General features: G+C 40.6%; 1 protein-coding gene and 1 long non-coding RNA gene across 2 annotated transcripts; one reads left to right on the top strand and one right to left on the bottom strand.

Moving 5' to 3' along the window:
• Positions 1-27,449, top strand: LOC131134636 (uncharacterized). The gene is made up of 4 exons (XR_009131436.1): positions 1-42; positions 212-268; positions 26,099-26,201; positions 26,853-27,449. It is a non-coding gene; the product is annotated as an uncharacterized LOC131134636 (long non-coding RNA).
• fzd4 (frizzled class receptor 4) lies at positions 12,916-23,867 on the bottom strand. Its single transcript, XM_058080124.1, has 6 exons — positions 23,367-23,867; positions 19,931-20,068; positions 19,403-19,789; positions 16,384-16,529; positions 15,710-15,957; positions 12,916-15,626 (listed from the first exon to the last, which is right to left on the bottom strand). The coding sequence occupies exons 1-6, from the start codon at positions 23,628-23,630 to the stop codon at positions 15,208-15,210; spliced, it is 1,602 nt and encodes a 533-aa protein (XP_057936107.1). The 5' UTR covers positions 23,631-23,867; the 3' UTR covers positions 12,916-15,207.

The raw sequence follows: 27,449 nt of genomic DNA, 5'->3' as shown, positions 1-27,449 counted from the left end.
TTTGGCGGGCTCCTCCTCAATCGCCTTCTGCACCGGTGAGAGGTATGTTACTCGGTTTTAAAAAGTTTTAAAATGTTTATACGAATATTAAGAGACACGTCATGCTGTCTGTATTATGTACAGCATTTAAATACAACTCACTAAAGTCGTTGCTGTTAATTAAGAAGTTTTTAGTTTGTTTTTCATGTGTTTTTCTTTTTTTTTTTTTTAGGAAACGTGTGCATAAAACATTGCTGAAGTTGCTCTACATTTTATATGTTGTGCACAGGTAAGTGGGCTGCCTCCTTTTTTATAATATATGTCGTGTAAAATGTTCTTCTGTCGCCTCCTGGACTGCCAAAGAGAGGAGACGTGTGCATGAAACGTATTTTGAATTAGTTGTATATTTTATTTTATATGTTGTACACAGCGCCCCGTCTGGCTGGCGAGAGAACTGCAGCTGTCCGCTTGAAAAAACTATTATGATTTATTCTTTTGAATGTTGATTGTTGGTAATACTGGAAAGAAGAAAAAAGTCAATTAAAGAAGAAAATTTGTTTTTTTGGTCACATTTGTGCTGTATAATGGATTTTTACTCACATAGTCACACACAAATGTTCAGTTTTTAAAACAATAAATGAGAATAAGAAGTATTTCAAAACCAAATTTTATATAAAAGTGAATTATGTTCTCTTTCTTGATTATCCTTTTAATAAGCAACCTATATTACCATAAAAAAGCAGTCAGTGAACTTCAGCGCTTTTTAAGGACACTGACACACCAATATTTATGATCCTGCCGCCTTTTTTCATTTTGTGTTTATGGCTCTGCAATGTCCTCTATTGGCCATTTTGTGTCACATTGAAATGAAATTATCTCCCAAATTACGTTGGACAAAGGAAAATATTAGTGTGATTTATGCCTCTATGTTTTATATTAGTTTGTCCTTTTCCTGATAAGAGTCTTTATATTTGGACGCTGCTTGTTTTGTCCCTGAGCTGTGGGTCCTTTGGGTCACGGCTGCGCGTGTGCGCACACAAAGTTTGCTGACTCGATGGCTTGGCAGGCCAAAGGCAACATGGAATAATTCTCCTGTGTGTACACAAGAGTGTGTGAACAGAATTTGCATATTTATGTGACCTTGTGCTGTTTGTTGTATTCCTTAAAGTTAATTAATTTCTAGTGCGCATCTGTGATTGTGGTTTTCTGTCACACACAGCTGTCTTGAGCAGATATATGTCAAATTGTAGATGTCCAGAGACAAAATTTGAAATTTCCCTATGTGGGACAAATGAATGCATATCTTAAAACATAAACAGTAATACAACATAAATGTACATGCATGCATGCATGCATAGGAAGACATAGGAGTGGGTGGATGAGAGGTAAGTTACCAGGCAAGTGTGGGAGTTTGTGCACATGTCTCTCAATTTTGTGTGTGTTTATCTGTGTGGGTGAGTAGTGAGCAAAGCATGGGACCCGGCGATTGCTTGCATGGAGGCAGTTGTCATGGCAACAGAGGATGTCGTCTGTTCTGTAAGATCTCGGCTGTCCCAGAATCCTACATCTTTCTCTCTGTGTGTTGTCTTGTCTGCTTCCTTGCAAGTCTGTTTGGATGGTTCCCGTCGTTGAAAAACAAAACAATCACCTCCACATCCACCCGTGCCCTCCCCATATTTGGCAATTAAGGATTCTAGTAAATTGAAATGTACTATTAAGCATTTCTTCTAGGCAGTCAGCAAGTAATGATTGAATGCTACTGAATGTCAGCACTCTAAGTCTTATTCAACTAAATAAAACAGTTCAAAATGCATTCATTGTATTTGTCAAAACTGTTTTATTTGGTAAACTTGTCAAGGCTCAAAAAATGTAAAGCCTCTGACTTTGGATTTCACAAGACTAGAGTTGACTTGAGACCTAACTTTGACTTATACGTTTTAGCATCCTGACCGACAGGACACACTTTTTAAACTTAATTGCCAACCATAACCACATATCCTCACGGTGCGTGCTGTGCCTATCCCAGCTGTCTTCTGGCGAGAGGCGGGGTACACCCTGGACTGGTGGCCAGCCAATCACAGGGCACATATAGACAAACAACCATTCACACTAACATTCATACCTATGGACAATTTGGAGTCGCCAATTAACCTAGCATGTTTTTGGAATGTGGGAGGAAACCGGAGTACCTGGAGAAAACCCACACATGCACGGAGAGATGGCAGAGGGTGGAATTGAACTCTGGTCTCCTAGCTGTGAGGTCTGCGTGCTAACCACTTTTCCCACCGTGCAGGTAAATTTATCATAGAAATTATGTGGAATATTTTGACTGTGTTTTTTGTTAGTAAACCATCAGATGAAAGCCTGATGCAATTCTTTTCCATTGGAAATAATGTAAATCCAAATAGTCCGTTCTATGCACCAAATAGTCTACCTTGCTCTAAAGCGAGGTTCACGCTTTAAGATAATCTGGATGATTTTAAGCCTGAATCCCCCCTTTATGACCAAAGTCAGCAAAGCCTGATGGCTCCAAAAGATTACCTTTACGGATTATCCTGTGGTGTGAGGTGTGTTCAGAGTGATTTTACTCTTCCCGATCTTCTGGGGACTGGCAATCAGAAATGTTCAGTACATGGTCACTATTTCGTGAAGTAAGTAGAAATCCCGAAGATTTCCGAGCCGCAGTCACTGTGATTTTCAGTTAATTCACCAGAAGGATAGAGAGCAGATTACGCCCATATGATCAATGCAACACGTCACATGCAAAGGTCAAGGAATGTGACCTTAAGGAGTCAAAACATCTAAATCTCTTTCCAAGGTCCATTCCGTAACAACAGTCCGACTCCAGGTTTCCTGACATACACTACAAAGAACAGGCTCGAGAGAAAAGGCAGCACTTTCTCGAGTAAATACGTGGACTGCACTGCAAATATACTTAGCTTAGTGATCAGCTGATGTTGTGAAATTGACCAAATGAGCCCCATAATTCATGAAACCCTTCTTGCTCACAGCATGGCCTGCATTAAAAGTGCAGCCAGCCTAAGATGGAAATACGCTTGCATAAATAGGGTAAAAATCCAAAAGAAATCCTCTTATTCACATGCCTAAATAAAGATTATTTCCCCAATTAAGATCATTCTCTGTTAATTGGAAGCTTTTCATTTGCTACAGCAAAATTGCATCTGTTGTGCCATGTAATGTTCCCATTGTCCTGAATAACAAGCATACAAATGGGAATGTGTTAATATTCCGGTGACAAACACTTTGGAAACACAGAACGAAAGCTTTGCTTATATCACCTTTACCATCTTTGCTTCCACCTCTGCTTTGTTCTGCACCTTCATCTGGTCTCAGTCTTTCATTCGAGCACATACAGCAGCAGTATGATTTATAGCCTTGGTAGCAATAATCTGGATCCCTAAGAGAGAGAATGCCGCAGGAGATTTCCAACATATATGTGGCCCTGATATCTCACACGCTACTCATTTATCCACATTTACCGACAAAGTGGATACAAAAAACACACATATGTACTATATTGAAAGGGCTGCACCATTCCATAACATCTGCCTGAACCCCGATTACACTTTTAGGGCCATTCCATTATTTGTCATGGGAAGAAACATCATAAAAATATAATTCTTCATCTGCTCCAACTGTCTCCATCACAAAGCCTTTATTAACAATAGTGTAGTTAAAGTGCAGTTTAGTGTAAAAAGAAGTTATCCAATACTAATGTTGAAATGGGGGGGTCGGGGCCAGGTGGGTTGGCTGGCAGGGTTGGTGGTGTGCTTTGGCAAAGTCCTGGGGTTTTGCTGGGGTGTCCGATGTTCCCACTCTTCTTTTGTTGTTTTGTCTTATGTAAGATTCTGTGATTATATGTGTGGAAAAAAATCACTTATTGAATTGGTAACTGCTATGGCGTGGAGAAGGGGTAGGATTTAATAAGCTTTGCTTCTTCCTGCTCCTTTTCAGACATGTGTAGTAATGAGGTGTTATGTGTGTGTGTGTGTGTGTGTATGTATATGTGTGTGTATATATATATATATGTATATATAAATAGATATTGTAAGTGTATATGTGAGAAACAATAATGTAACATAGTATGCATGTTTGAAATAAATTAAGAAGAAGAAATGTGATAAATGTAGCCTTAAGTCAGTCATTGTGCACAATCATAGACGTCCCTCGCCACTTCACCGTCACTCTTTGATGGGCTTTCAAATGTATATTGAATAAATCATCTTATTTGTGGTTGAATACGGCTTATTATTATTATTATTATAAAAAAATCAGTTTTTGCCCAACAAGCATTTTCAAACTTAAAATGGTTTAAAAATAGATCAACTAAAATACATATTTAAGGCATTCTGAAGATGCATTAAAAGATGCTGTGAATGATATATAGACTGGTCACTAGGTGTTAGTAATGTTGCCGAAATGCAGACTTGATCGCTTTTATTGCAGCTTTGAATTATCTCACAACAGGCACAATAATTCTTAATAAAAATCGCTAATATAAACACAGATTACTGTAGTTACACAACAGGCTGAAACTCAACGCTGAACCCCCATTGTCACTTCTTGTCTGCCAACCAATTAAAGGGGACCTATTATGCTCATTTTCAAGCCTTTGAGTTGTGGTCTCCTATAAAGCAGCTATGCACGATAACTTGCATGGAAAACGTTTTTAGATTTTCCAGAATCTGCACCTATTCCAGCTGTATTTACTTTGATTTGTGCTTCCTGCCAAAACGGCCTGTTTTAATTTATTCCACCTACAGCCCCCCTCTGGGCTGTTACATGCCCAAAGTTCTTCCTACCTATGAACCATATGAGGATGTCTGCCCCTCTGTGACATCACAAAGGGTCAGTTTTACCTCGCCTTTTGAAATTGAGCGTTTTGAGTCATCCCTAACTTCTTTCAGGACTCACCTCTAAAGGCGCAAACTTCATTATCGGAAACTTTGGCATCATTTAACACAAGAATACAACATTCTAACTACATTTATAGGTCAGAAACGTAGAAAATGCATAATAGGTCCATGATTTAACCACGATAAACAAGGGATCACTGTAAATGGAAGTTGCTCATTGCAACCAGTGAGATAAAGCACAATAACATGATTGCTTTACCAACAATTATTGGTAGGATACCCAATACCGATATGAACCGATGTCTCATTTTGAATTTGGGAGTGATAGCCGTCCACGAATGAAGTGTTCATAGGTGTACACATTTGCTAGATTTTAGGTTATATTTTTCGTATTTGCAGTGAATGTATGAAATGTTAGGACATTCTGAAGGAAATAACTTTTTTTCTGCAAAATTCACGAGGAAATTATGGCTAAAAAAGACACATCGGTGATCAGGGGATAGAAATGTGTGACCACAACACTCCAAAATGTCAAGAGTATAACCAGTCCTTTGTCAAGCGTGGATGCCGAGGAGCTGCTGATTAGGGTGCATTAGAATGGAGAGTCAAAGGAAAGGAATAGATGATGCCTTCAAATGCCCCATCATGCCTGCACACCCACATTACACATTTGTCTATTGGTTCCCTTGGGGGGGGGGTCTTGGCGGGTAATGCATAGCTGACGCAACAGGACGTGTGCACACTCACCTCTCCTCTCCACAGAGAACATCTGCCTCCTCACACTGGCCATATGCCTTGTAACATACCCCCCCCCCCCCCCCAGCAGCCCCCCCCCCCCCCCAAGCCCATCTCACTTTCATGTCTTTCTCTCTCTCTGTCCTCGTCTTGTTGCTTTTGATGGAGTGCCAGAGGCTGGCAGATGCTGTCGTTCTGCACAGCTTCACGTGTACGTTGCCTCCTTCTGCAACTGTCCCTTGCAAACGCCATACATCCACACAACACATATATTCGTCGTCATGACACATCAGAGTGAAATCTGCACTTGAACTGCCAAAAATTGCTGCAGAGCTGTCACTATATGGCCCCTCATAAGCCACGTTCACGGCCACGTTCATAAATTATATATGAGTGCGCTACACATTCATATTATGCTGATGCGCGGCACAGGCCTCTGAAGAAGGGCAGCATCTCATTGTGTTTCCCAACAATGCCATTATTTCAAAGGGGAACATACAGTTATATTGTTGACAAAACCAAATAAGGCATCATTTGTTTTTCTTTGTGACATCGGTCCTTTTATTATTACCTGTCACACTGCTTTAAGCACTCAAACACTATTTTTGTCAGAAAGGAAGATTTTTCCATTGGAAATATTTGAGTAGATGTCATGGTCCTATGATTTAAATGGCATTTAATGTTGTTTTTTATTAGTTGTGCACAACAGTTTAAAAATTGACATGTACAGAATTTGACTCATGTAGGCTACACAGTCAGGAGATCAGGAAAACCTGGGTTCAGTTCTCTGTTTCGGTATCTCTGGGTCTAAAGTGTCTGGGTTCTCCGGGTACTCCGGTTTCCTCTCACATTCCAAATCCCACATTATACGTACATGTGCCCTGCAATTGGCTGGCGACCAGTCCAGGGTGTACCCCACCTCTCGCCTGAAATCAGCTGTTATAGGCTGCAGCATACCCGCGACCCTAAAGCAGCATAAAAATGGATGGAGTATTTGACTGGAGAAAGGTTTCCGGAATTAAGCACAGTTCCCTGCACTGATGTAAAACCTGTCAAACTGGCATTATTAGTACCACACTGAGCTAAGTGGCCACATTAATTACGGTTATCAGACAGTTCATCACTCATTTAGGTTGGCCGTGACAGTGGCGAACATGTTTAACATTTTCTAACACCATCTATTTAAGCTGAGGTCTAAACTGGATTGGGCATTGTTTCCAGTTTTCCACATATTAATCCTCTAAATGCTGTATCTCCAAATGCAATTGACTCTCGTTTCTTGCAGTTTCTTGTCTCTATGGTTGACACAGAAGCAGTAATCAGTAACGGACATGAAAAAGGCAAGGCTGGACAGGGATGGGTGGAAGAGGTGGCTGGAGAGGACATATTGCATGTGTGGGTTGCAAATGCGGAATAAGAGGTTGCGGGGGTGTCGCTGCAGGTGTGGAGAGAAGAAGTGGAAGTAAGACAGGAGAATAATGAGAAAGGAGAAAGACCCTCAGGTGATCATGAGTGTCTTCTCAATGTTTGTTATGGAGCTTGTCTCAGCTAGAGGAAATCATTACTTTCATCACCATCTGTCTCTTCCCTCAAGTGTCACTTTGTTCTTCAGTAGGAGTAAACTTACAGTCGATCAATAAATCACTCATAGGTTGAGTAGACTGCTTGGCGCCATCGGAGTGGTGTATTCCTCTTGGCAAGAATTATTTCAAAAAAGTTTATTTCCATAATAATCAAATTTTTCTCCAACCTAATTTTTAAAAAAATATTAATTTAGTTTTGTTTGTGATAATTTTTATAATATATATAATTTTTAGATAATTTTTAAAAAATTATTAATTTTCTTTTGTTTGTGATTTTTATTATAAAATATTTATAATATTTTGATTTTATCCGTCTAAATTTGCAGATGTTTTTTCAGTTCTGCTTTTTGTTTTTTTTTCCAACTATTTTAACTTCTTTTAAGTTAAAATTGTTAAAATGTATGTTAACCTTGACTTATTGTGTTTTCTTGTTGTGTGTAATATTAGGAGGTTCGAAACTTGAATTTTTTTTTTAATATTTATGCTACTCCAATGACGTACTTATTCTCATAAAATTAAATGTTTTCTCATAAGATAACCAATTGTTTTTCCTCAATATTTTCACGTTACTCTTGTAAAATTACAGCTGATTTTTCAATTTTTGCATTTTTTTCCCCCTTGTTAAACTATATTTTTAGAATATTCTTCAGGCCAATAAAAAAAACATTTGCAACACCCCATTGTCAAGCATACAGCATATTTGTTTTTATTATATTAGCTGTTATAGGCTCCAGCATGCCCGTTCATCCTCGTAAGGATAAGCGGTACAGAAATGGATGGATGGATATTCATTCAGTACACTAGAGAGATTTTTACTCCATAATTTTGTAGCTTTATATACAAAGTACATTGAACGTGAACTCTATAGACTGGCTATAAGGCTGTAAAAAATGCTGCTCGTTCTGATATATAGTAGTATTTACCTGTGTGATAGTATTCACATGTCATTTCTGAGGGAAGTGCGATTTGTAGTTGAATGGGTTTAACACACCTCCACAAACTGCTTTTCTCAGCATTGACAGCATGATTATCATGATAGCCAATCCCTCCAATCAAAAAGCAGGTTGCTCAATGTTGCTTGATTGACCACAATGGACAATAATTGAAATGTTTAAGGTAGATTTGTATGCAACAGCAGTGAGTCATAAATGCTTGCTTTTATGCGTGTGTGATGCCAGACTGACATCTGGACAATGACTGTGGACCCCATCAGAGCAAACAGAACAAACCGATAAGTGGCGCACAGTGAGTCATCATACCAGGACTTTTTCATAATGTGTTATTGCCTTGGAGCTCAATGCCATCTCCCCCCTGACAGCTACATCACCGACATGACAGCACCTTTATTCTCATTTCCCCCTGGAGTCACTGCACCACACTGTGGTGATGCTCTGTCGCTGTTTCACACAAAGCTACAATGTGACAGAAAGTAATTATATTAAGTTAGCGCATTACAATCACGACTTTATGGAGAGGCAATTACATATGTCTGTTAGTGTTTTATCTGACCTTCTTCAAGGCGCACTCATCAATAACTTGCTTTCTTGTTACTTTTAATTTAGCCCGACATACATCACCCCGTGCGGTGCCTTCATGGCACTCACTCCTTTTTGGAGTTTTTTGTTTTATTTTAATGCCAGTTGAGGTTAATAAAAAGAAGAGAATAATTCACTTGTTTTAAATTAACTGAAAACATTGCACGGCGCTGCACGGCGGTCGAGTGGTTAGCACGCAGACCTCACAGCTAGGAGACCCTAATTCAATTCCACCCTCGGCCATCTCTGTGTGGAGTTTGCATGTTCTCCCCGTGCATGCGTGGGTTTTCTCCGGGTACTCCGGTTTCCTCCCACATTCCAAAAACATGCTAGGTTAATTGGCGACTCCAAATTGTCCATAGGTATGAATGTGAGTGTGAATGGTTGTTTGTCTATATGTGCCCTGTGATTGGCTGGCGACCATTCCAGGGTGTACTAAACATATTATATCACAAGAAGATGCCATTTGAAACTAGACACTACAAAGCAAAAAAAGGATGGACCATGTGACATCAACACAGGGCAAAGCTTCATGGGTTTTGTATGTATTGGACCCCCCTCCCACACACACACACACACACACACACATTTCCGTCACAGCCACAATCACAGCCATCCATCTATGCTGATGATGCGGCACAAGGTCACTTGGATCCACGTATCGGGGTGAGGGCAAGCCATCGTGTGCCGGTGTGGCTCTCCAACACACACAAGCTAGTGTAGCATGGTGGGCTTTTGTGTGTGCCAGTGTTTGTGTCATTAGACATAATAGATGTGATCATGACCTCACAAATGAAAAATGAGCTGCATCATCAATCACCTGCTTTACAACACCCCCCCCCCACACACACACACACATCCCTATGGCCAGTCTGTCATCTTGCCTTGCATGCATTAGTTTGTGTCTGTGTTGGAATTATTTATTTCAAATGACATACATCAGCCAGAAAGACAATCGTTCTGTAACGATGACAGTGGTGAGGATCAATAAATGACAAGTGGCATAGAAAATGGATGGATGATCAATACATTTAATAGAATTTCTTTTTTTCATATTTGATCACTGAAATGAAAATGTATATTAAAACAGATCTCAATTAATAAACATACCTTTCATGTTCAGATATGAGAGTGTAAATATTTGTCCGTAATATGCACATTTATTTTGCTCATGATGTTGATGAGTTAGCATTACAAAACTGAATGACTCTTAAATTTTTTTGCCATGTATGATAAAGATGACTCCGGTTTCCTCCTTCACATTCCAAAAACATTAATTGGCGTTAATTGGCGACTCCAAATTGTCCATAGGTATGAATGTGAGTGTGAATGGTTGTTTGTCTATATGTGCCCTGTGATTGGCTGGCCACCAGTCCTGGGTGTACCCCGCCTCTCGCCCAAAGACAGCTGGGATAGGCTCCAGCACCCCCTGCGACCCTCGTGAGGAAAAAGCGGTAGAAAATGAATGATAAAGATGACAGCTGCACATTGGATGAGTGGTTAGCGTGCAGGCCACGCAGGTAGGAGACCCGAGTTCGATTCCCCCCTCTGCCAACTCTGTGTGGAATTTGCATGTTCTCCTCTTGCATGTGTGGGTTTTCCTCCCACATTCCAAAAACATGCTAGGTTAATTAGCGACTCCAAATTGTCCATAGGTATGAATGTGAGTGTGAATGGTTGTTTGTCTATATGTGCCCTGTGATTGGCTGGCGACCAGTCCAGGGTGTACCCCGCCTCTCGCCCGAAGACAGTTGGGATAGGCTCCAGCACCCCCGCGACCCTCGTGAGGATAAACGGTAGAAAATGAATGAATGATAAAGATGACACCCTGAAGAGATCCATCTGCCCCTTTCTTAATTAATTACAATGAGTCCTGGACGGCCATCGATTTGCATAAACTCTGATTACCGTGGGGATGCGACGGCCCATTCAACACTGCTTGCAGCTCTGCTAAGTTCCACCCCATCATACTCATCTAAACATGCTTGCACTGACCTTCCCTCTATTTTTTTTAATCTTGTAATATTTGTCTGCATAGTGTGCATGACACATGCCTTTGGGGTGACGGTGTTAACAAGCAACCTGCAGATTCTCCTGGATTATAGGCTTTAGATAAGGTTCTCATTTGTATTCCGGTGTCCAATGACTCCTCAAACTGGATCAAGTCACTGAAGCATAAATAAACAAAAACGTGCACCTCACTTTGATAAATACAAGTGAAAATAAGATGACAATTCAGATGCAAATACAGACAGTTTGTGTAGGCATGGTTCTTATTTGTAATGGAATAGTATGACATTTACAGAGCATTGGATGAGAAAATTGACATTTGCTCGCGGGATTATTTTCTTGTACATCTGTCGTCGGTGCTCCAAGAAGATACCTGTACATAATTTATCGAACTTGGACACAAATCTTCAATTTGAATGAATAAGAATGAAACGTAATGCGTGAATAGTGAAGGTCAGTATGACCTCCCGCTTGCTCATTTTTTCTGCAACAGGGAGTGCATTTCAATTTCATTACATCCCCATGGTCTAAAAGATAAACATAGTGTTTTTTACTCAAATGTCAAGGTCACTGTAACTTTACTCGGCCACAGTATAAGATATAATTTGCTGGTGGTCATAGTTACAAACACAAATAATCACCCAAAGAACATTTTTAATGAAGACTAAATGGTCAGGGTGACATCACAGTGTGTCAGCAAAAGGCCTTCATTGGTGTTTTATTGTTGCCAGGTAGCTGGTCTGTTGTTCTACCACCGTTGACAGAGGAGGGAGTACTTTAAGATTCACTGGCGGTCTCTCGCCGGAAGTCTGCTGGGATAGGCTCTACAACATTGTGTTGATTCTAGGAGATCTGAACCACTATCAGAATTCTGCCCACTTAATGTGAAGAAGAAGACACATTGTCCTGGGTAAAGAGTGACATCTGGTGGTGTGTCTGTGGAAGTAACTTTTTCCGCTTTCACGGCGATTCGATTGCACAAAGCTATCATTGTGTGCGTGTATGAGCAAGGAAGCCACGCCTTCTTTCCTTCTTTTCCATTTTTGTTTCACCGCAGATTTTTGTTTACTGTATCCGGTATTACTTTGAAATTATTGCCCCAATGTCTCGCTGATACTCTACTTCCGGTAAAATGCACCTGCGACTCAGCTAATTCCAGTGTTTACATTTTTTAAGCTATTGGTTTTCTTTTGATACACTGTTACCTTAAAAAAATCATATCGCCATCATTTATGTGATCTAGCGCCATTAGCTGGCCCAAAACTTGTTTTTTAGGACTTTTAGACTTTAGAACTCCTTTAAATGCTATGTACATAAAATGTTTATATATGTGGAAATGTAATGTAATCATAATTTTTTGTCAAAAGTATTTTGAGGTGGGAAAATTAGCATTATTGTGTTGTTGTTGTAGCTAGCTGTTAGTTTGCAATTTGGTAAATGATTTGAACGTGTTTTACTAATAATACTAATTATGCTGGTAGAAGTCAACAATAAAAAGCAAGACATTTACACACCTTCAGAGTTGGACTTATAGAAAACTCTTTGTTGGGTCAGTTAAGGTTCTAGAGACGTGATGACAACAGCTGCCCGGGGTGGGAGATCGAGCCAAGGTGATTTTATTTTTTCATGGAGCCCAGAATTCCTGGCGGCGCCCCTGGGTTGGTGGACTGTAAGAGTGGAACCACATCTGGAAACAATAGAGCGGTAGATGCTGTCACTTTCCTCTTACCTCAGGCATTTGAGGGAGTTCTTAAACAAACAGTCATTCACTCACACTAAATTACAGGAAGGCAATTCGAGCTGCAGACACAGATAGTTGAAATCCTTTGCCAACACACACACTAGAGTGAGGCTAGGTGACTAACTTGACTGGCTTCTGCTAATTATCCACATTGCCATCATGTCGTTATTTAATTGACGATTAACTGCTAAACTAAACTGTGGAAAATTAAAAGAAATTAAAAAAAATCGATCAACGTGTGAAAAAAGTAGGGTTTGAAGCTGTTATCCCTTCTTCAGTCAATAGGTGGCAGCATTGTTTCAAATGTAACATGAACAGAAGCGCTTTCATCCAAGCTTGTGCTCGTTTTTGTTCCCGCCAATTCACCCTAATTAGGCTCGTCGCTCGGTTGTGACGTCATGATACAGGATTATTAAGTCACGATTAAAGTTGCAAACACACACTTCAACAACATATTGGTAACCAAAGTTTTGTTTTTAATTTGTCGTCTTCTGATACAAAAAGTGTATTTTAAATAACACATTTTAAAAATTCTGTCACTTTTTACAAGGATAAATTAGCATTTTTTTCTATAGTACACTCAAGACATTTTAATAGCACTGGTGAACCAACCCAAACATTGATTCATATCTGGGCATCTGAACAACATTTACATATCTTATTACCAGCCCCTGTCTAAGTAACTCCAATATTGTTTGAAATGTCATGGGAGGCTAAGTGCGGTCATACAGGAGGTGGGCGCCAAACCTTATGAGAAAAGGGAAACTGCATTAGCTCAGACAGATGGTGGTCGGAGCTTAACTTAATTCACTTTAGCTCAATCTAATGTTTGTTTGACTTTGGAAATGTAATCAGTGTGCCAAGGTATGTTTCTTTAAGAACCACTGGCTGTTCCAGGCCTCTCAGGTTCACCAGAATATTTAGAAATATCCACAACAAGGTCTCATTTCCCATGTTAGGCCGAGACACAACCCACGCCTGTAAAATTATACTTCTACACATTTACCTAAAAATACATTTGACAGGCATGGGAGGCACTATCTGGTTTCACATGACACATTGAGGGGCTAAATGCTCGTGCATTTGAAGACCCCACAGGTTTCACTCTTGCTTGTACAAGGGCTAATGTGACACACATTACAATTATTATACATTCAAAGACTCACTGAAACGCAAGCACTTGGTGAGATTGTCAGGCAAACACACTAAGCATGTACACGTTTGTTAAATATAGCAATAAGACATGGTGAGTGAGATAACTGTATATTGTTTAATGTGTAAATCCAAGTGTTTCCTTCAGGGAATGGCTTACTGTGTCAAGGATGATAGCCGGCCATGATGCCGTACTTCCGCACACACTTCCGCTACTTTATGTTGATATAGATAAGTTGCATGAAGGCATGGTTGTGTGTGTATTTGGTACATCGTATTAGATGTTGTGTCTCTTGGCATGTGATTGTCTAATAATATTGGATTCTATCTAATGTCTAGAAAAGCCAGCTTTAATTTCCTGGACTGCATAGTAACTCATGACCATATACAGCCCATGGTCTCCAAGGAGGCAACACACATCACTGACAATAAGCTTGGCTTCATAAAAATAAATGACCATCATCTCCCAGAGTCCTACCTGCTTCCAAATATTCAATAAAGTACAGATATGATGCCCTCAGCTACTTTTTCGGTTTATTTGTATTTTATTAAAACCAACATACGGTTGTTTTCCTCCTTGACAGCTACTTTTATTATATCAGCTGGGTAGACTGCTCTTTATAATGTCTTTTGCTACGTAAAGAACAGTCCAGTGCAGATTCCATTATTAATATTGACCGCACAGCACAGGCACATTATTTCTTGTCAGGGGACAAAAAGGTGAAGCCCGCTTTCACGAATGACATCTCAGCCTTCACACATAGTCTCTGGCGTTCTCACTACTACCAAATAGTGTCACTATTGCAGCATCTGCAGCTGAAAAATTACTTTAATGAATCAGTGTGCTGTTTTAAGTGACGTGGTAAGCTTACCACATTACAACCGGAAGCTGATTTCCCCCCAAATGAAATCTCTTTAATATTCAACACAATGTGTGTGTGTGTATGCTTTTTAACTGCATAAAAAATATTACTAAAATGTAAACAAGTCTGAAAAAATAAGGCCATTTTGACACAAGTTGGTAACTTTTGGTCAGATATGTCATTGACTTGTAAAATTCCCATTCTGTTTTATATAAAAAGCCACAAGGGTATTTGGGAAAACCTCAGCCTGTATCTGAATAACATCTGTACACGGACTTAATAGCCTTCACAGGCCTTAAAGGTAGAGGACTTATTGTACGCAGCAGGTTGAGTCTCTGCTGCTGAGGAGAAGAGTCAGCCAGAGGTAGACGTGGCACAACACAGCTTTTTTTTTTTTTTTTCATCTAAACTTCACGTTAATGCTTCAATGCTGCCTGCTGTCTCTCTTCCACCTTCATTTTCATTCTTTGTCCCTTTCTCTGTGCTATAAAAGTCTTAACAGAGGTCAAGGGGCTACTGTGGCTACTAGTGTTCGATCCCGGTCCACCCTTTTCTCCTTAAATCCAAGCAAATGTCAGCCACTGTCGGAGACATAGAGCTAGACATGCTTGTGGACTCATAAACATTTTACAGTGCCTTTCACATCCAGTGGTTTGTGTTACATCCTCCTTTTTGTCGGGGTGAACGTCTGTGAGATAAAGAACCAAGTACAGTCTTGTCCGTTCTTTGTCATCACACCACTGTCTCGTTGCCTCGCCCTGGTTTAATCCAACCTTTGCCCGGTCCTCTCTTGCTGCCTCGACCTGTCCTGCTGTCCTTAAGGAGTCGGGCAGAGCAGCGTTGCCATGTGTGGAGGGTCTTTGCCGACCAGATCCACATGCCCGAGGTGAGACCAACGAGTAGCGACATGAAGATCCGAAGCATCTCTGATGCGACGTATGAGTCTTGCGTCGTGGCCTTGAATTCCCCCCAGTTGGAAAGCTGGTAGAGGTAACAGCCAATCACAGTGGAGGCTGGGACGGTGTACAGAACGGAAAACACTCCGATTTTCACCATTAAACGCTCCAGCTTGTCTGTTTTGGCGCCATCCTTTTGCAAGTTGGAGCGGATCTTGAAAAGCGCTACGAGGCCAGCACAGATAAACAGAGTGCCTGCAGTTCAGAATAGAAGACATTAAATCACCGTTAGATGCCTAAGTCATGAAACGTAACATTGGATGTGTGTTTTTAATTACCTATAAGAAGGTAGGTGGCTAGCGGTGCCACCACAAAGCCTGTGAGAGCCTCCTGCTGCAGGTTGCCTACATAACAAAGGCCAGTGAGATCATCAGCATCCACCAATCTCATGATGAGAATGACAATGGTTTTAACAGCCGGTATGGCCCAAGCTGCTATGTGGAAGTAGGAGCTGTGCATCTCAATAGCCTCGTGGCCCCACTTCAGTCCTGCCGCTAAGAACCATGTCAGGGTCAGGATCACCCACCTGGAGGAAAGATGGACAAAATGAGTGACGGAAGAGACAAACTATGCTTTATTTTTTCACTGCAAATACAGTTTGGGATATTATATTTTGCTCTTTGTGGTGGTGGATAGTCAAGGGTTACACAACAGATGGCGGTGTCATATTTAAGGCCAGAATGAAGTCCTTTGGGTTGGCTTTTCCTGGAAAGGGGAAATCAAGGGCAAAATGAAAAGGAAGACTTCCAGCTGTGTTTTTCAACAGCAGCACACGTTTTACAAAGTGGCCTTATTCCAAAGGTTGCCTTTATTTATACGTGTGAATTAATCCATCTAATACAGGAGCTACGGGACAGGATGGCAAGATTTTAAAACAGGATGCGTGGCCCGTGTTCCAATTGTTCCACAATATATGGTAGATGTGTGTTTATGTGTATGTGCACACACTAACCAGAGAGAGGAGGCCATTCCAAAGAAGTAGAGCAGAAGGAAGACGATGGCACAGCCGGTGCTCTTTAGTCCTTCCTGAACGAGGATAGGCACTTCTGTGGCATCCAGGTCACACGAAACACGTTCCCTTCCCAGAGTCAAACGGACCTGCAAAACGGATTTAAAAAATGCCATTATTTAAAAAAAAAAACAGTCTACAATCGGGGCACTGCACGGTAGTAGAGTGGTTAGTGCTCAGACCTCACAGCTAGGAGACCCGAGTTCAATTCCACCCTCGGCCATCTCTGTGTGGCAGTCTCCTTTATATGACGTCATCCATGCTCCCCGTTTTCCAGGCATGACCAATCAAACCTAGGCTAAACTTCGGAACTGTAGTTTTAGCCATAAATTAAACGCCTCACTGTACTTGAAAGTGTGATGGAAAAAAGTAGTGGCTGGTACACCAAATATTACGTGAATTAAAATACTTCTATAATATCAATAAAATAATTATGAGGTGGGCTGCACGGTGTGGAAGTGGTTAGTACGCAGGCCTCACAGCTAGGAGACCCGAGTTCAATTCCACCCTAGGGCAGCTCCGTGTGGAGTTTGCATGTTCTCCCTGTGCATGCGTGGGTTTTCTCCGGGTACTCCGGTTTCCTCCCACATTCCAAAAACATGCTAGGTTAATTGGCAACTCCAAATTGTCCATAGGTATTAATGTGAGTGTGAATGGTTGTTTGCCTATAGGTGCCCTGTGATTGGCTGGCGACCAGTCCAGGGTGTACCCCGCCTCTCGCCTGAAGACAGCTGGGATAGGCTCCAGCACCCCCGTGACCCTCGTGCGGGAAAGCGGTAGAAAATGAATGAATGAATGAAAAATAGTCTTTAAAATGTAAAGTCAATTGACAACAGCTTATCACAGTCTAAGCCAGGGGTGCCGATTAACGACCGATCGGTCGTAAGGTAGCATTGGGCGATCACATTAACGTCACTTTCCCATATGTCATATCTGACAAAAATATCTTGATCCGCTAGTGATCCCTAGCGGCAAAGTGATGAGCAGATGCCTCAAGCTACACACAGAGATGCAACTTGTTTGATAGCAAATACTAACTGGACTACACAAACTTTGTGTCTAAGCTATTTTGTCTGACATACTACTCAGGCTATATAGGCTCCACATAGCCATATGGATGGATACTGCTCAGGTTATGTATACAACTACTGAGAAATGTAGTATGTTATGTGTGAGTAATAACAGTTCCTATGTTTATGTATTGAATTTAATTGTTGATATCAACTACTTTGATGACCTGTAATTCACAGTTTACTGGTTAGATTTTACATAGGTTGAAAAAGCGTGTGTAGTCAGTCACGTTTGAATCTCATTGCAGTTTAACTATTCTGCGATCTTTGTTGACATTTTGTTGGGCTCTGCTGTCTCTCTGGTGGTTTTATCCTCCCGGCCTCTGAATTCGACTTTTTATTTTACCACAGTAGAATTTGATCTTTCCAACAAACAAACGATGTGGTTTTGTCTCATAGGCAAACTCCAATGACTGTCATGTTCGTGAAGCACGTGCTTACGCCACTTAATAACCTTGGTCTCTTGTTACACTTATAATAATTATGTTGTGTCATCAAATCACTATTTGTATATCTAGGTTGTTTAATAAACATGTTGTAGAGAAGTCTGTTGCCATTTATTGTTCAAGTATTTATCAGTAATACAGTGAAAATGAGACAAGATATAAATATTTACATTTAATTTGAAAGTCAATTGCTGTGTGCGCCCATAAAATTTGAAGTTATGGGCCACTGTGACAAAACATCACTAGCCCTGACTCTTTCGGCCTTAATGTCTCTAAAATTAGATAGAGAAACTTAACGACCAGTAGATCATGTCAATTTCATTATGTTGATGGGGGAGGAGCACAAAACAGACTAAGTGGCCAAACTGAATTTGAGTTTGACTTGACGTTTACAAACTAACAACTGATTGTGAGAAATATTTTTTTTCACCTACTATTTATTTGCTGCACTTTCTCTCCCCACAAGAAGTGTAGAGGTTTTCATAGTGTTTTCTATACTGCGCCAGATCACAACAGAAGTGCTATAAGGACACCTATCATCCTGTATATGGTAATGGTAATGGTTTTATTTAATTTGAACATGCATCAGATTACAATTGAGTGCATCCCATAATCAGTTCACAGTTCCACATGTCCAAAAGGAGTAGGAAGAAGCAAAGCTTATTAAATCCCTACCCCTCCATCTGGTACTTTTACAATCAGTAACTGTTACATTTGTTCACTTCCTGCTTTCCATAATGCAGTTTACTTTTACAATCAGTAACTGTTTCATTTGTTCACTTCCTGCTTTCACTAATACAGTTTAAGGTTTTTTATTTTATTTTATTTTATTTTATTTTATTTTATTTTATTTTATTTTATTTTATTTTATTTTATTTTATTTTATTTTATTTTATTTTATTTTATTTTATTTTATTTTATTTTATTTTATTTTATTTTATTTTATTTTATTTTATTTTATTTTATTTTATTTATGTGATATGACCATATGAGATATGGTATGAGTGGTTGTTTGTCCTGCTATTGGTTGGAAACCAGTCCAAGGTGTACCCTGCCTTTCGCTCAAAGTCAGCTGGGATAGGCGGCATAGAAAATGAATGGATGGAACAAAAAACGTGTATATTATCTATCTTATTTACACAATACCATGTCTGTCTGTATGTCTTTCCGCTGTTTAGCATTTCTTAGCTGCTTGCTGTATCTTGTGTGGAGGAGCCATCGCAGTAATTAACACACTTTTATTTTTGACTTTGTGTATTATTATAGTTTCTATTGTGAAAAGTTGAGGCGAGATCACATCATGCATGATGCACACATGCACATTGACATCCTCGTATTGCATGTGATGTTGCTAAAGAACTCCACATATACATTCCTTCACATACGCAGGCGACATAAACAAACAGAGTAACAAAGTTGAATAGAAATCAATCAGGGTGTACTTACCAGGTAGGCGACGCTGTACAAATTGCAGCACATGGACAGGAATATAATAGGCCTCTCGGGGTAAGAGAATCGTTGTGAATCCAACAGAAAAGTCAGGACCGTCAAAGTGGTGGAAAGGAAGCACAGCACCGCCCACACCGCCATCCAGGCATCCGTGAACACCTTGGCCCCTCGTCGATACAGCCCACTGTCGTAGCCGCATTGGAGAGCACAGCTATCGGTCTGCTTCAGCCAAGTGTACTGGTCGGGTGCAGATCCCAAGGCCTGACACTCCTCTTGGTGGGGAGGGTGACGGATGGGGTAATAGGGTGGGTCTTCGTCCACTGGGCCCTCCATGCACATGTGGTTGTGGTCGTTCTGAGGCGGGAAGAGGCTGCAGTTGAGCACCTGAAGAGGGAACATCACGGAAAATGATCAAGTGTTCAGTAGAAAGAGAAAAATAAGCAACATTCTACCATCACATTTGCCACCAGATATGTATTTGTCCACATCCGTCAATCATTCACATCTAGATGGCTGTTGACTCACCTCTGGCCAGATGAAGCCAAACTCATGAAGAACCGGGAGGCACTTTCTCTTGACCGACAAACACATGCTACCGCATGGACCAATGGGAATGGGCACCTTATCTGTGCACATCGGCACATACACCGAGCACAGGAAGAACTAAAGGAAAACATGAGATAGGATTATTTTCAAACATTCCCATACAGGTAAAATATAACATTCCTAACAGTGAAGTGCAGGCCTGTCACAATAACAAATTTTGCTGGTCGATAATTGTGTTAATTATAGTCCGATGTTTGATAATTTTGACTTATCATTCAAAGATCATTGTGTCATTTCACATTTTAGCCACTATCACAAATCTTGTAGGTGGTCAAATTTGTGTAGTGTACAATTTGTGTGGTGTAAAAATGATGTCATTGTATGGTCATCACCTCGTACTTCGGTACGAGGTGCATTATTTAAAAAAAAAAACAAAAAAACTGTATTATGGAAAGCAGGAAGTGAACAAATGTAACAGTTACTGATTGTAAACGTACCAGATGGAGGGGTAGGATTTAATAAGCTTTGCTTCTTCCTACTCCTTTTGGACATGTGGAACTGTGAACTGATTATGTGATGCATTCAATTGTAATCTGATGCATGTTCAAATGAAATAAAACCATTACCATAAAATAATGGATAAGACGGACTGTACAACTTGCGCATCACCGCTTCTTGGGCATTATATTGTGTGTGTGTGTTTTTTTTTTAATTGTTCGATAAATCAATATACTCATTATCATGACAGGCCTAGTGATGTAGAGGGCAAAATGCCAAGTGCCATAAACTGAGGTATGTTTTTATATGTTCTCTGTACTCCATTGCATCACCATAAACAACTTGAATTAAGATACTGCAACCAGCAACTCTGTCTTCAAAAAACATTCTGCATGAGCCATGTAATGCTCCATAAACCCTTTAATTCAAGGTTCGATTTTATGTCCTTAGGCATGTCTGGGTCACACATAAGCCATTTTCAAGAATTAAGTCACATGTGATCATTTCAGACAATCATGATTTGATAGAAGATGTTTGGTTTCATCATCTACCTCTTTGCTGTAGTTTGAAGCATTTTTTTTATCAGCCTGTCACAACTTAAAATGAAGATGCATGGCCTTGTGATTTCACATATTTCATAGTTTAGATACAGTGACGACATAAGACAAACGTCTGGGGTGTTTTCCCTGACCATTGGTAAACTGAGCACTGCCACTTTCGGCGCCTAAAGCTGCTCTGGTTACTTGCCAGGAAGCCTCCCATTAGAGCAAATGTTAGGCGATATGGTTTCCCTTTCACCTTTCCTCCCTCCTCTGCTTGTGTGTGTGTGTGCACGTCTAGGAGGGGGTGTTGGCTAATCTTACAGGGCAATTTTGAGCTGGTGCAGCACAGAACCGTGTAGTTTTTGGTTCCTGTTCTGTCTGTCTGCCCTACACAGAGAGGACAGTTCTGAGAGAGGTCCACTTCTGAAGAACTTTTACTGTTGTGTTTTCAAACCATTTTTACCTTAAAAATCTCACACACATCCGTGATTATCAACATTTTTAATTAATGTTTTCTTACAGTAGGCACCCTGTTGATGATCATTAAATTAATTAAAATGGATGACCCAACTTCTTAACCAACTCGTTCACTAGATATCACTGCCCTGGACTTCTTTATATATGGGGTTATGTTAAAAATACCAAGTATCGACCAAGGATAGATTGATGTATGGATACTAAATGGTAATGGTAATGGTTTTATTTCATTTGAACATGCATCAGATTACAATTGAATGCATCACATAATCAGTTCACAGTTCCACATGTCCAAAAGGAGTAGGAAGAAGCAAAGCTTATTAAATCCTACCCCTCCATCTGGCACTTTTACAATCAGTAACTGTTATATTTGTTCACTTCCTGCTTTCCATAATACAGTTTAAGGTTTTTTATTTTATTTTATTTTATTTAAGAAGAAGCAAAGCTTATTAAATCCTACCCCTCCATCTGGTACTTTTACAATCAGTAACTGTTACATTTGTTCACTTCCTGCTTTCCATAATACAGTTTATGGTTTTTTTTTATTTTATTTTAATAATGTACCTCGTACCGAAGTATGAGGTGATATGACCATATGAGTGGATATGGTATGAGTGGTTGTTTGTCCTGCTATTGGTTGGAAACCAGTCCAAGGTGTACCCTGCCTCTCGCTCAAAGTCAGCTGGGATAGGCGGCATAGAAAATGAATGGATGGAACAAAAAACGTGTGTATTATTTATCTTATTTACACAATACCATGTCTGTCTGTATGTTTTTCCGCTGTTTCGCATTTCTTAGCTGCTTGCTGTATCTTGTGTGGAGGCGCCATGGCAGTAATTAACACATTTTAATTAACACAGTTTAAGGTTGTTATTATATTTTTATTATTATTATTTTTAAATAATGTACCTCGTACTGAAGTATGAGGTGATATGACCATAGAATTACATAATGGGTACCATAGTAACTGTTACATTTGTTCACTTCCTGCTTTCCATAATACAGTTTAAGGATTTTTTTAATAATGTGATATGAGCATCCAATGCCATAATGGGTACCATAGTAAGTGTCAATATAGTGATATATATAGCACATCATGACTGGTTCAAGACTCTTCATCCTTGTATTTAGCAAACATCAACTGCTTGTATTGTTTCTTGAATTGGCTCATCGTTGTGCATTGTTTGAGGGTCTTACTCAATCCATTCCATAGTTTGATTCCACATACTGAAATGCTATGGCTTTTTAACGTAGTCCTAGCATAGAAGTGTTTCAAATCTAAATACTAATCTCTAATCGAGAGGGGTTCCATCAGTGATGAGGCAGTGCTAAAGTTGAGATGGTAACAAATTGAGTACCGGTCATACAGAAGGTGAAAAAACGTACGTACAGTTTGCCATAATTTCCACTTATTTGACATTTGCTTTTGTAATAAATGTGTTAAATTCTGAATGTGGCTCTTGGAGGAAAAAAAAGTGTTCTAATTAACACACACATCCAGTCTAAATGGCACCAGTAGAGAGTCAGCTGTTGCAATGTAGGGCATGAAGACAAGAGGAGGCTTTTTGATTTAGACTGGCATGACAACATTGCCCATCACAATGTCATAAACAGTAGTTCCTCCTCATGCTGCCATCAGCCTAAATAGTCAAACTATTGCTGGTAGCGCTTTGCTGTCATGTGCTCCTTTTTTCCCCCCTCCACACGCACACACACACACGCACACACGCAGCAGACTGTCTGGACCCAGCCGTGGCTATTTGAGTCGCTATCCCTGAATGCGTGCGTGCGTACGTGCGTAAAAGCCACGGCGTTCTCACAAGCTGTTCTGCTGCGGCGTGTTTATAAATATACCGTCCCCGTCCACTCGAACCCCCCGGTCCCATGCGTGTAAGTACCTTGAGCTGGCTGGAGCAGCCGTACTGTATGAGAGGCGTGAAAGTGGTCAGCTGCAGCTCCGCGTCCGACTGCAGCACGTTGCCGACCAAGTTGGGCATCTTGGTGACGTTGTAGCCCAGACCCTGGCACATGCTGATCCGGATCGGATCGCAGGTCATCTCCTCCACTTCGTCGCCGAAGCCGTGCGTAACATTCGGCGGTGCAAGAATCCCGGACAGAAGGAGCAGGGCTGTCCCAATAAGCGACACCATCAATCCCTGCATGGCCACTCCAAAAAACAGTAATTTATCCCCCGCTCGGAAATAGTCCAAACTACCCTAAAGTGACCACTTGCTTTATCCTACGTGGGGTAATTAATAGATTCATATATCCAAGAAAAGCGGTGCTGCGCATGCCTCAAGAAGCCAAAACAAATCCCACATTTCTTCTCAGTAGTTCCCGTTCGACTCCGTGAGTAAAGACGCAGGAGCGGTCAGCACATCCAAAGCTGCAAGCGTCCCGGCTTCGAACTTTATTGTGTCTGTGTGAGCACAGACTATTAAGTCCATCTTCTGCAGAACCAACCAATCAATGCACACTACTTTGCATTTTTTGACCAACCCCAGGCCAGGGGGCGGGGTCGCGTTGAAAAAAAAACAGCAGCTACCTTCTTTCCCCATCTTTTTCTCTACTTATTTTACCATTTGACACCTGAGACTGTATCTAATCATTTACTAACTCTAACTATTTTAACAGAAAATGCAAAGAGAAAGATTGATTGAATTGGAAGTGGGCATAACAGTAGGAGCTTTAGGACTTCATATAGGTGGAGCTCCCTTTCTTTATAGGCCAGTCACCTCTAAATGGCCTTGACATTGTAATTGAAAGTAGGCTCTTAAGTTTAGCATTTGAGTCAATCCCCATACCGGACAGGTATTGTTTGCTCGTGGCACCCTGGGAGAGGTCTTCGCCTTTCTAGCATTAAATTAGCAGTGACGAGGGTTGTGTAGGCCAGTGTTTTTCAACCTTTTTTGAGCTACGGCACATTTTTTTTACATTGGAAAACATCTATTGAAAAGTCTATTGGAGGAACCAGCTAGGTGTTGCCACACGGACCGATATTACATTGCTCTGCCAGTCTTTACACCACGGTCACTCGACAGTAGCCATGTTTACATGAGGAGTTTTTCTCTTTCCGAATGACTTTTCCGGAAACAATGGTATACATGGAAAGGAATATTCCAATCTCTTGTCTACATGCGTCGCTATAATCAACCAGAATAGTCAATGGGGCATTTGTAGTAAAACTTCCCCCAGTTGTTCTTTGTTGGAATAACTCCGTATTGCCAGTTTTTCGTTTGTCCAATCTTGAAATTTAGTTTGCATAAAAAACAAACAAACACGAAAGCTGCTTGCCAACCGCCAATAAACAACAACAAGAAGAAAAACGCACCCTGACAACTTTCCGTTTGAGCGGCTACAAGATACCTCAATCGGATTGGGGAAAGGAATATTCCACCCCTGTTAATCCGATTATATATTCATTCGGATTGGCACTATTCTTTCGGAATGAGGCGTATACAAAGGTTACATTTTTCAGTTTGAGCAAATAAACCAAATGCAATTGGAATATTTGGGTCCATGTATACGTGGATTTTGACATACAGTAAACCTCGGATATATCGGACTCGGATATATCGGAAATTCGCTCACAACGGACAGATAAAAAAGAACTGATTTTTCTGTAATGCATTTCCAATAAAAATTCATTGCATATATCGGATTTTTTATAATGGATTTCGCCCATTTCGGACAAAATCTCCAGTCCCGTTCCAATGCATTTCCATTAAATTTCCCTCGCATATATCGGATGGCCGCATCGTGGCGCTCCGATTCACCGAATCGTGACATTTGTGACCGAAACGTCATTTGCAGCGTTTGCAGCGTTGCCTGCGCGTCCAGGTACATTGGAAACATAGTCAAGGAAGTGCCTTTTTATAACGGATAAAATCCAATTTACGCATATACCGGATATAAATCCAATATATGCGTAAAACGGACATTTTCCGGTATACGCATATAACGGATTTCGCTTATATCGGACAAAACCAGTGGGAACAATTGAATCCGATATATCCGAGGTTTACTGTATTTGCAAATGGTGATTAATAAATGTTAATTATAAAAAGTGATATTGGATAATTCCTCACGGCACACCTGACAATTTCTCAAGGCACACTAGTGTGCCACGGCACAGTGGTTGAAAATCACTGGTGTAGGCCAGTATTTTTCAACCTTCTTTTGAGCCACGGCACGTTTGTTACGTTGGAAAAATTTTGCGGCACACCAATAACCAACATTATTTGCTTCTTTCAGCTTTTTCCTGATTACGGACTCGCCACAGCAGATTCTTTTGATCTGCATACTAATTTAACCAACAATGTTACACTACCTCTCACATGCATTTTAGGAACAAGGCAATCAGCTACGTGTTGCCACACGGACGAATATTACATTGCTTTGCCAGTCTTTACACCAATGACACGCGACAATGACATAATATTTGCAGAAAATTATTAATATATGTTAATTAAAAAAAGTAATATTGAATAATTCCTCACGGCACACTTGTGTGCCGCGGCACAGTTGTTGAAAATCACTGGTGTAGGCTTCACTGTCCTGTGAAGCAACTCTAAGGAGAAACTGCACGAATGCAAAACAAATAACCTTTCTTTTGTGTTTTTGTCCACAGGATTTTTACAGTTGTGAGTCAGCTGATGCATCTTCCAGCTGTAAACATACGCAATGGAGTGAAATGAGAGCTGAAAAGCCTGCAAATACCATTTCATCCAAAAGTAAGACCTTTCCTGTGGAAATATATGTTAAATGCGGAAGTTGCAAAGTGTAATGTATTCATACTTTTTGCCGTTTATATGAATGTATCTTTCTTATAGCAACAGTTTGGTCATCGTTGAAAAACAAAAACCTCCAGCAGCAGCCTTGGTTCATTGTGCCACTGGATTAATGGTGTTATGTTTTGAGGAATCCACTGTGACAATTGATTGACAGCAACAATGACCTCTCTACCAGGTCACCCCTCCCCCCCCAGCATGCATGCACATACACACTCACACACCACCCTACCCTCGACTGAACCAGGGGTCAACTAAGTAATTAGCACTGAGCTGAAACAATAGATTGTGTTGCCCCATGGAGCTGATGGTTATCAGGGGTGTGGTGTGTGTGTGTGTGTGTGTGTGTGTGTGTGAGAGAGAGAGAGAGAGAGAGAAAGCATAAGAGGGTATGCACGTGTACAGTATGCACATGCATATGGAAGAAAATAATTGGATATCAATGGCAATGTGAAGAGAGACATGTTTTTAAAAGCAGGGCAGTGTGGACCTCAGCTGCAAACAAGTAAAACTAATGCAAATGCCCCCAAAGAGGGGGGGCAATAGTCCATATGGAAACATTTTCAAAGTAAAGCAAATATTTTATCTTTTCAGCCTTCCATCCACACGGAAACGGAGTGCTAGGTGCCCAGAAACAGTATTTTTTTTTAAAATAGCTTCCAGATGGATGCAGATGCAGCTGACTCCGTCTTCTGTGCCCGGAGAGGAAACAAAATGCCAGCACTCGTCCGTTCAGCTTGGTACCACTGCTGAAGTCGGTATGCTCAACGCACGTTTGAAGCACGGCGTAAACACTCACTCGTCACGGTCCATGTGAGCTATGTGCGCTCATTGGACAGTTGGACTGGGGAAGTGCGGAGAATGACATGCAACCAACCACGGAGTCAGAAGTGGTTGCAGAGGGCAACGCGTGTCACCCGCACACAACGAAAGTTCCTCCTGCACGAAAAGTGCTACCTAGTGTCTCGATTCATGGGAGCTCATGAGCATGTTTAAGTGTATCTAGTCTGTGAGAACTTCATACTCAAGTTCATATAATTAAAATAATCATGGACAATTGCAGACTTTTCATCCAAAAATAACCCGTATGAGCCTAACTTGAGATTTGTTAGGAACCATAACCATTGAAATTCACATCACCAAATCCTAGTCTGGAGGAGGCACAAATTTTGCTGGCTTTATATGACATAT

This window comes from Doryrhamphus excisus, chromosome 8, assembly GCF_030265055.1.
Source record: "Doryrhamphus excisus isolate RoL2022-K1 chromosome 8, RoL_Dexc_1.0, whole genome shotgun sequence".
NCBI classification, from domain to species: Eukaryota; Metazoa; Chordata; class Actinopteri; order Syngnathiformes; family Syngnathidae; genus Doryrhamphus; species Doryrhamphus excisus.
Note: the sequence above shows the minus strand (reverse complement) of the source record. Positions and strands in the feature narration are given on the sequence as shown.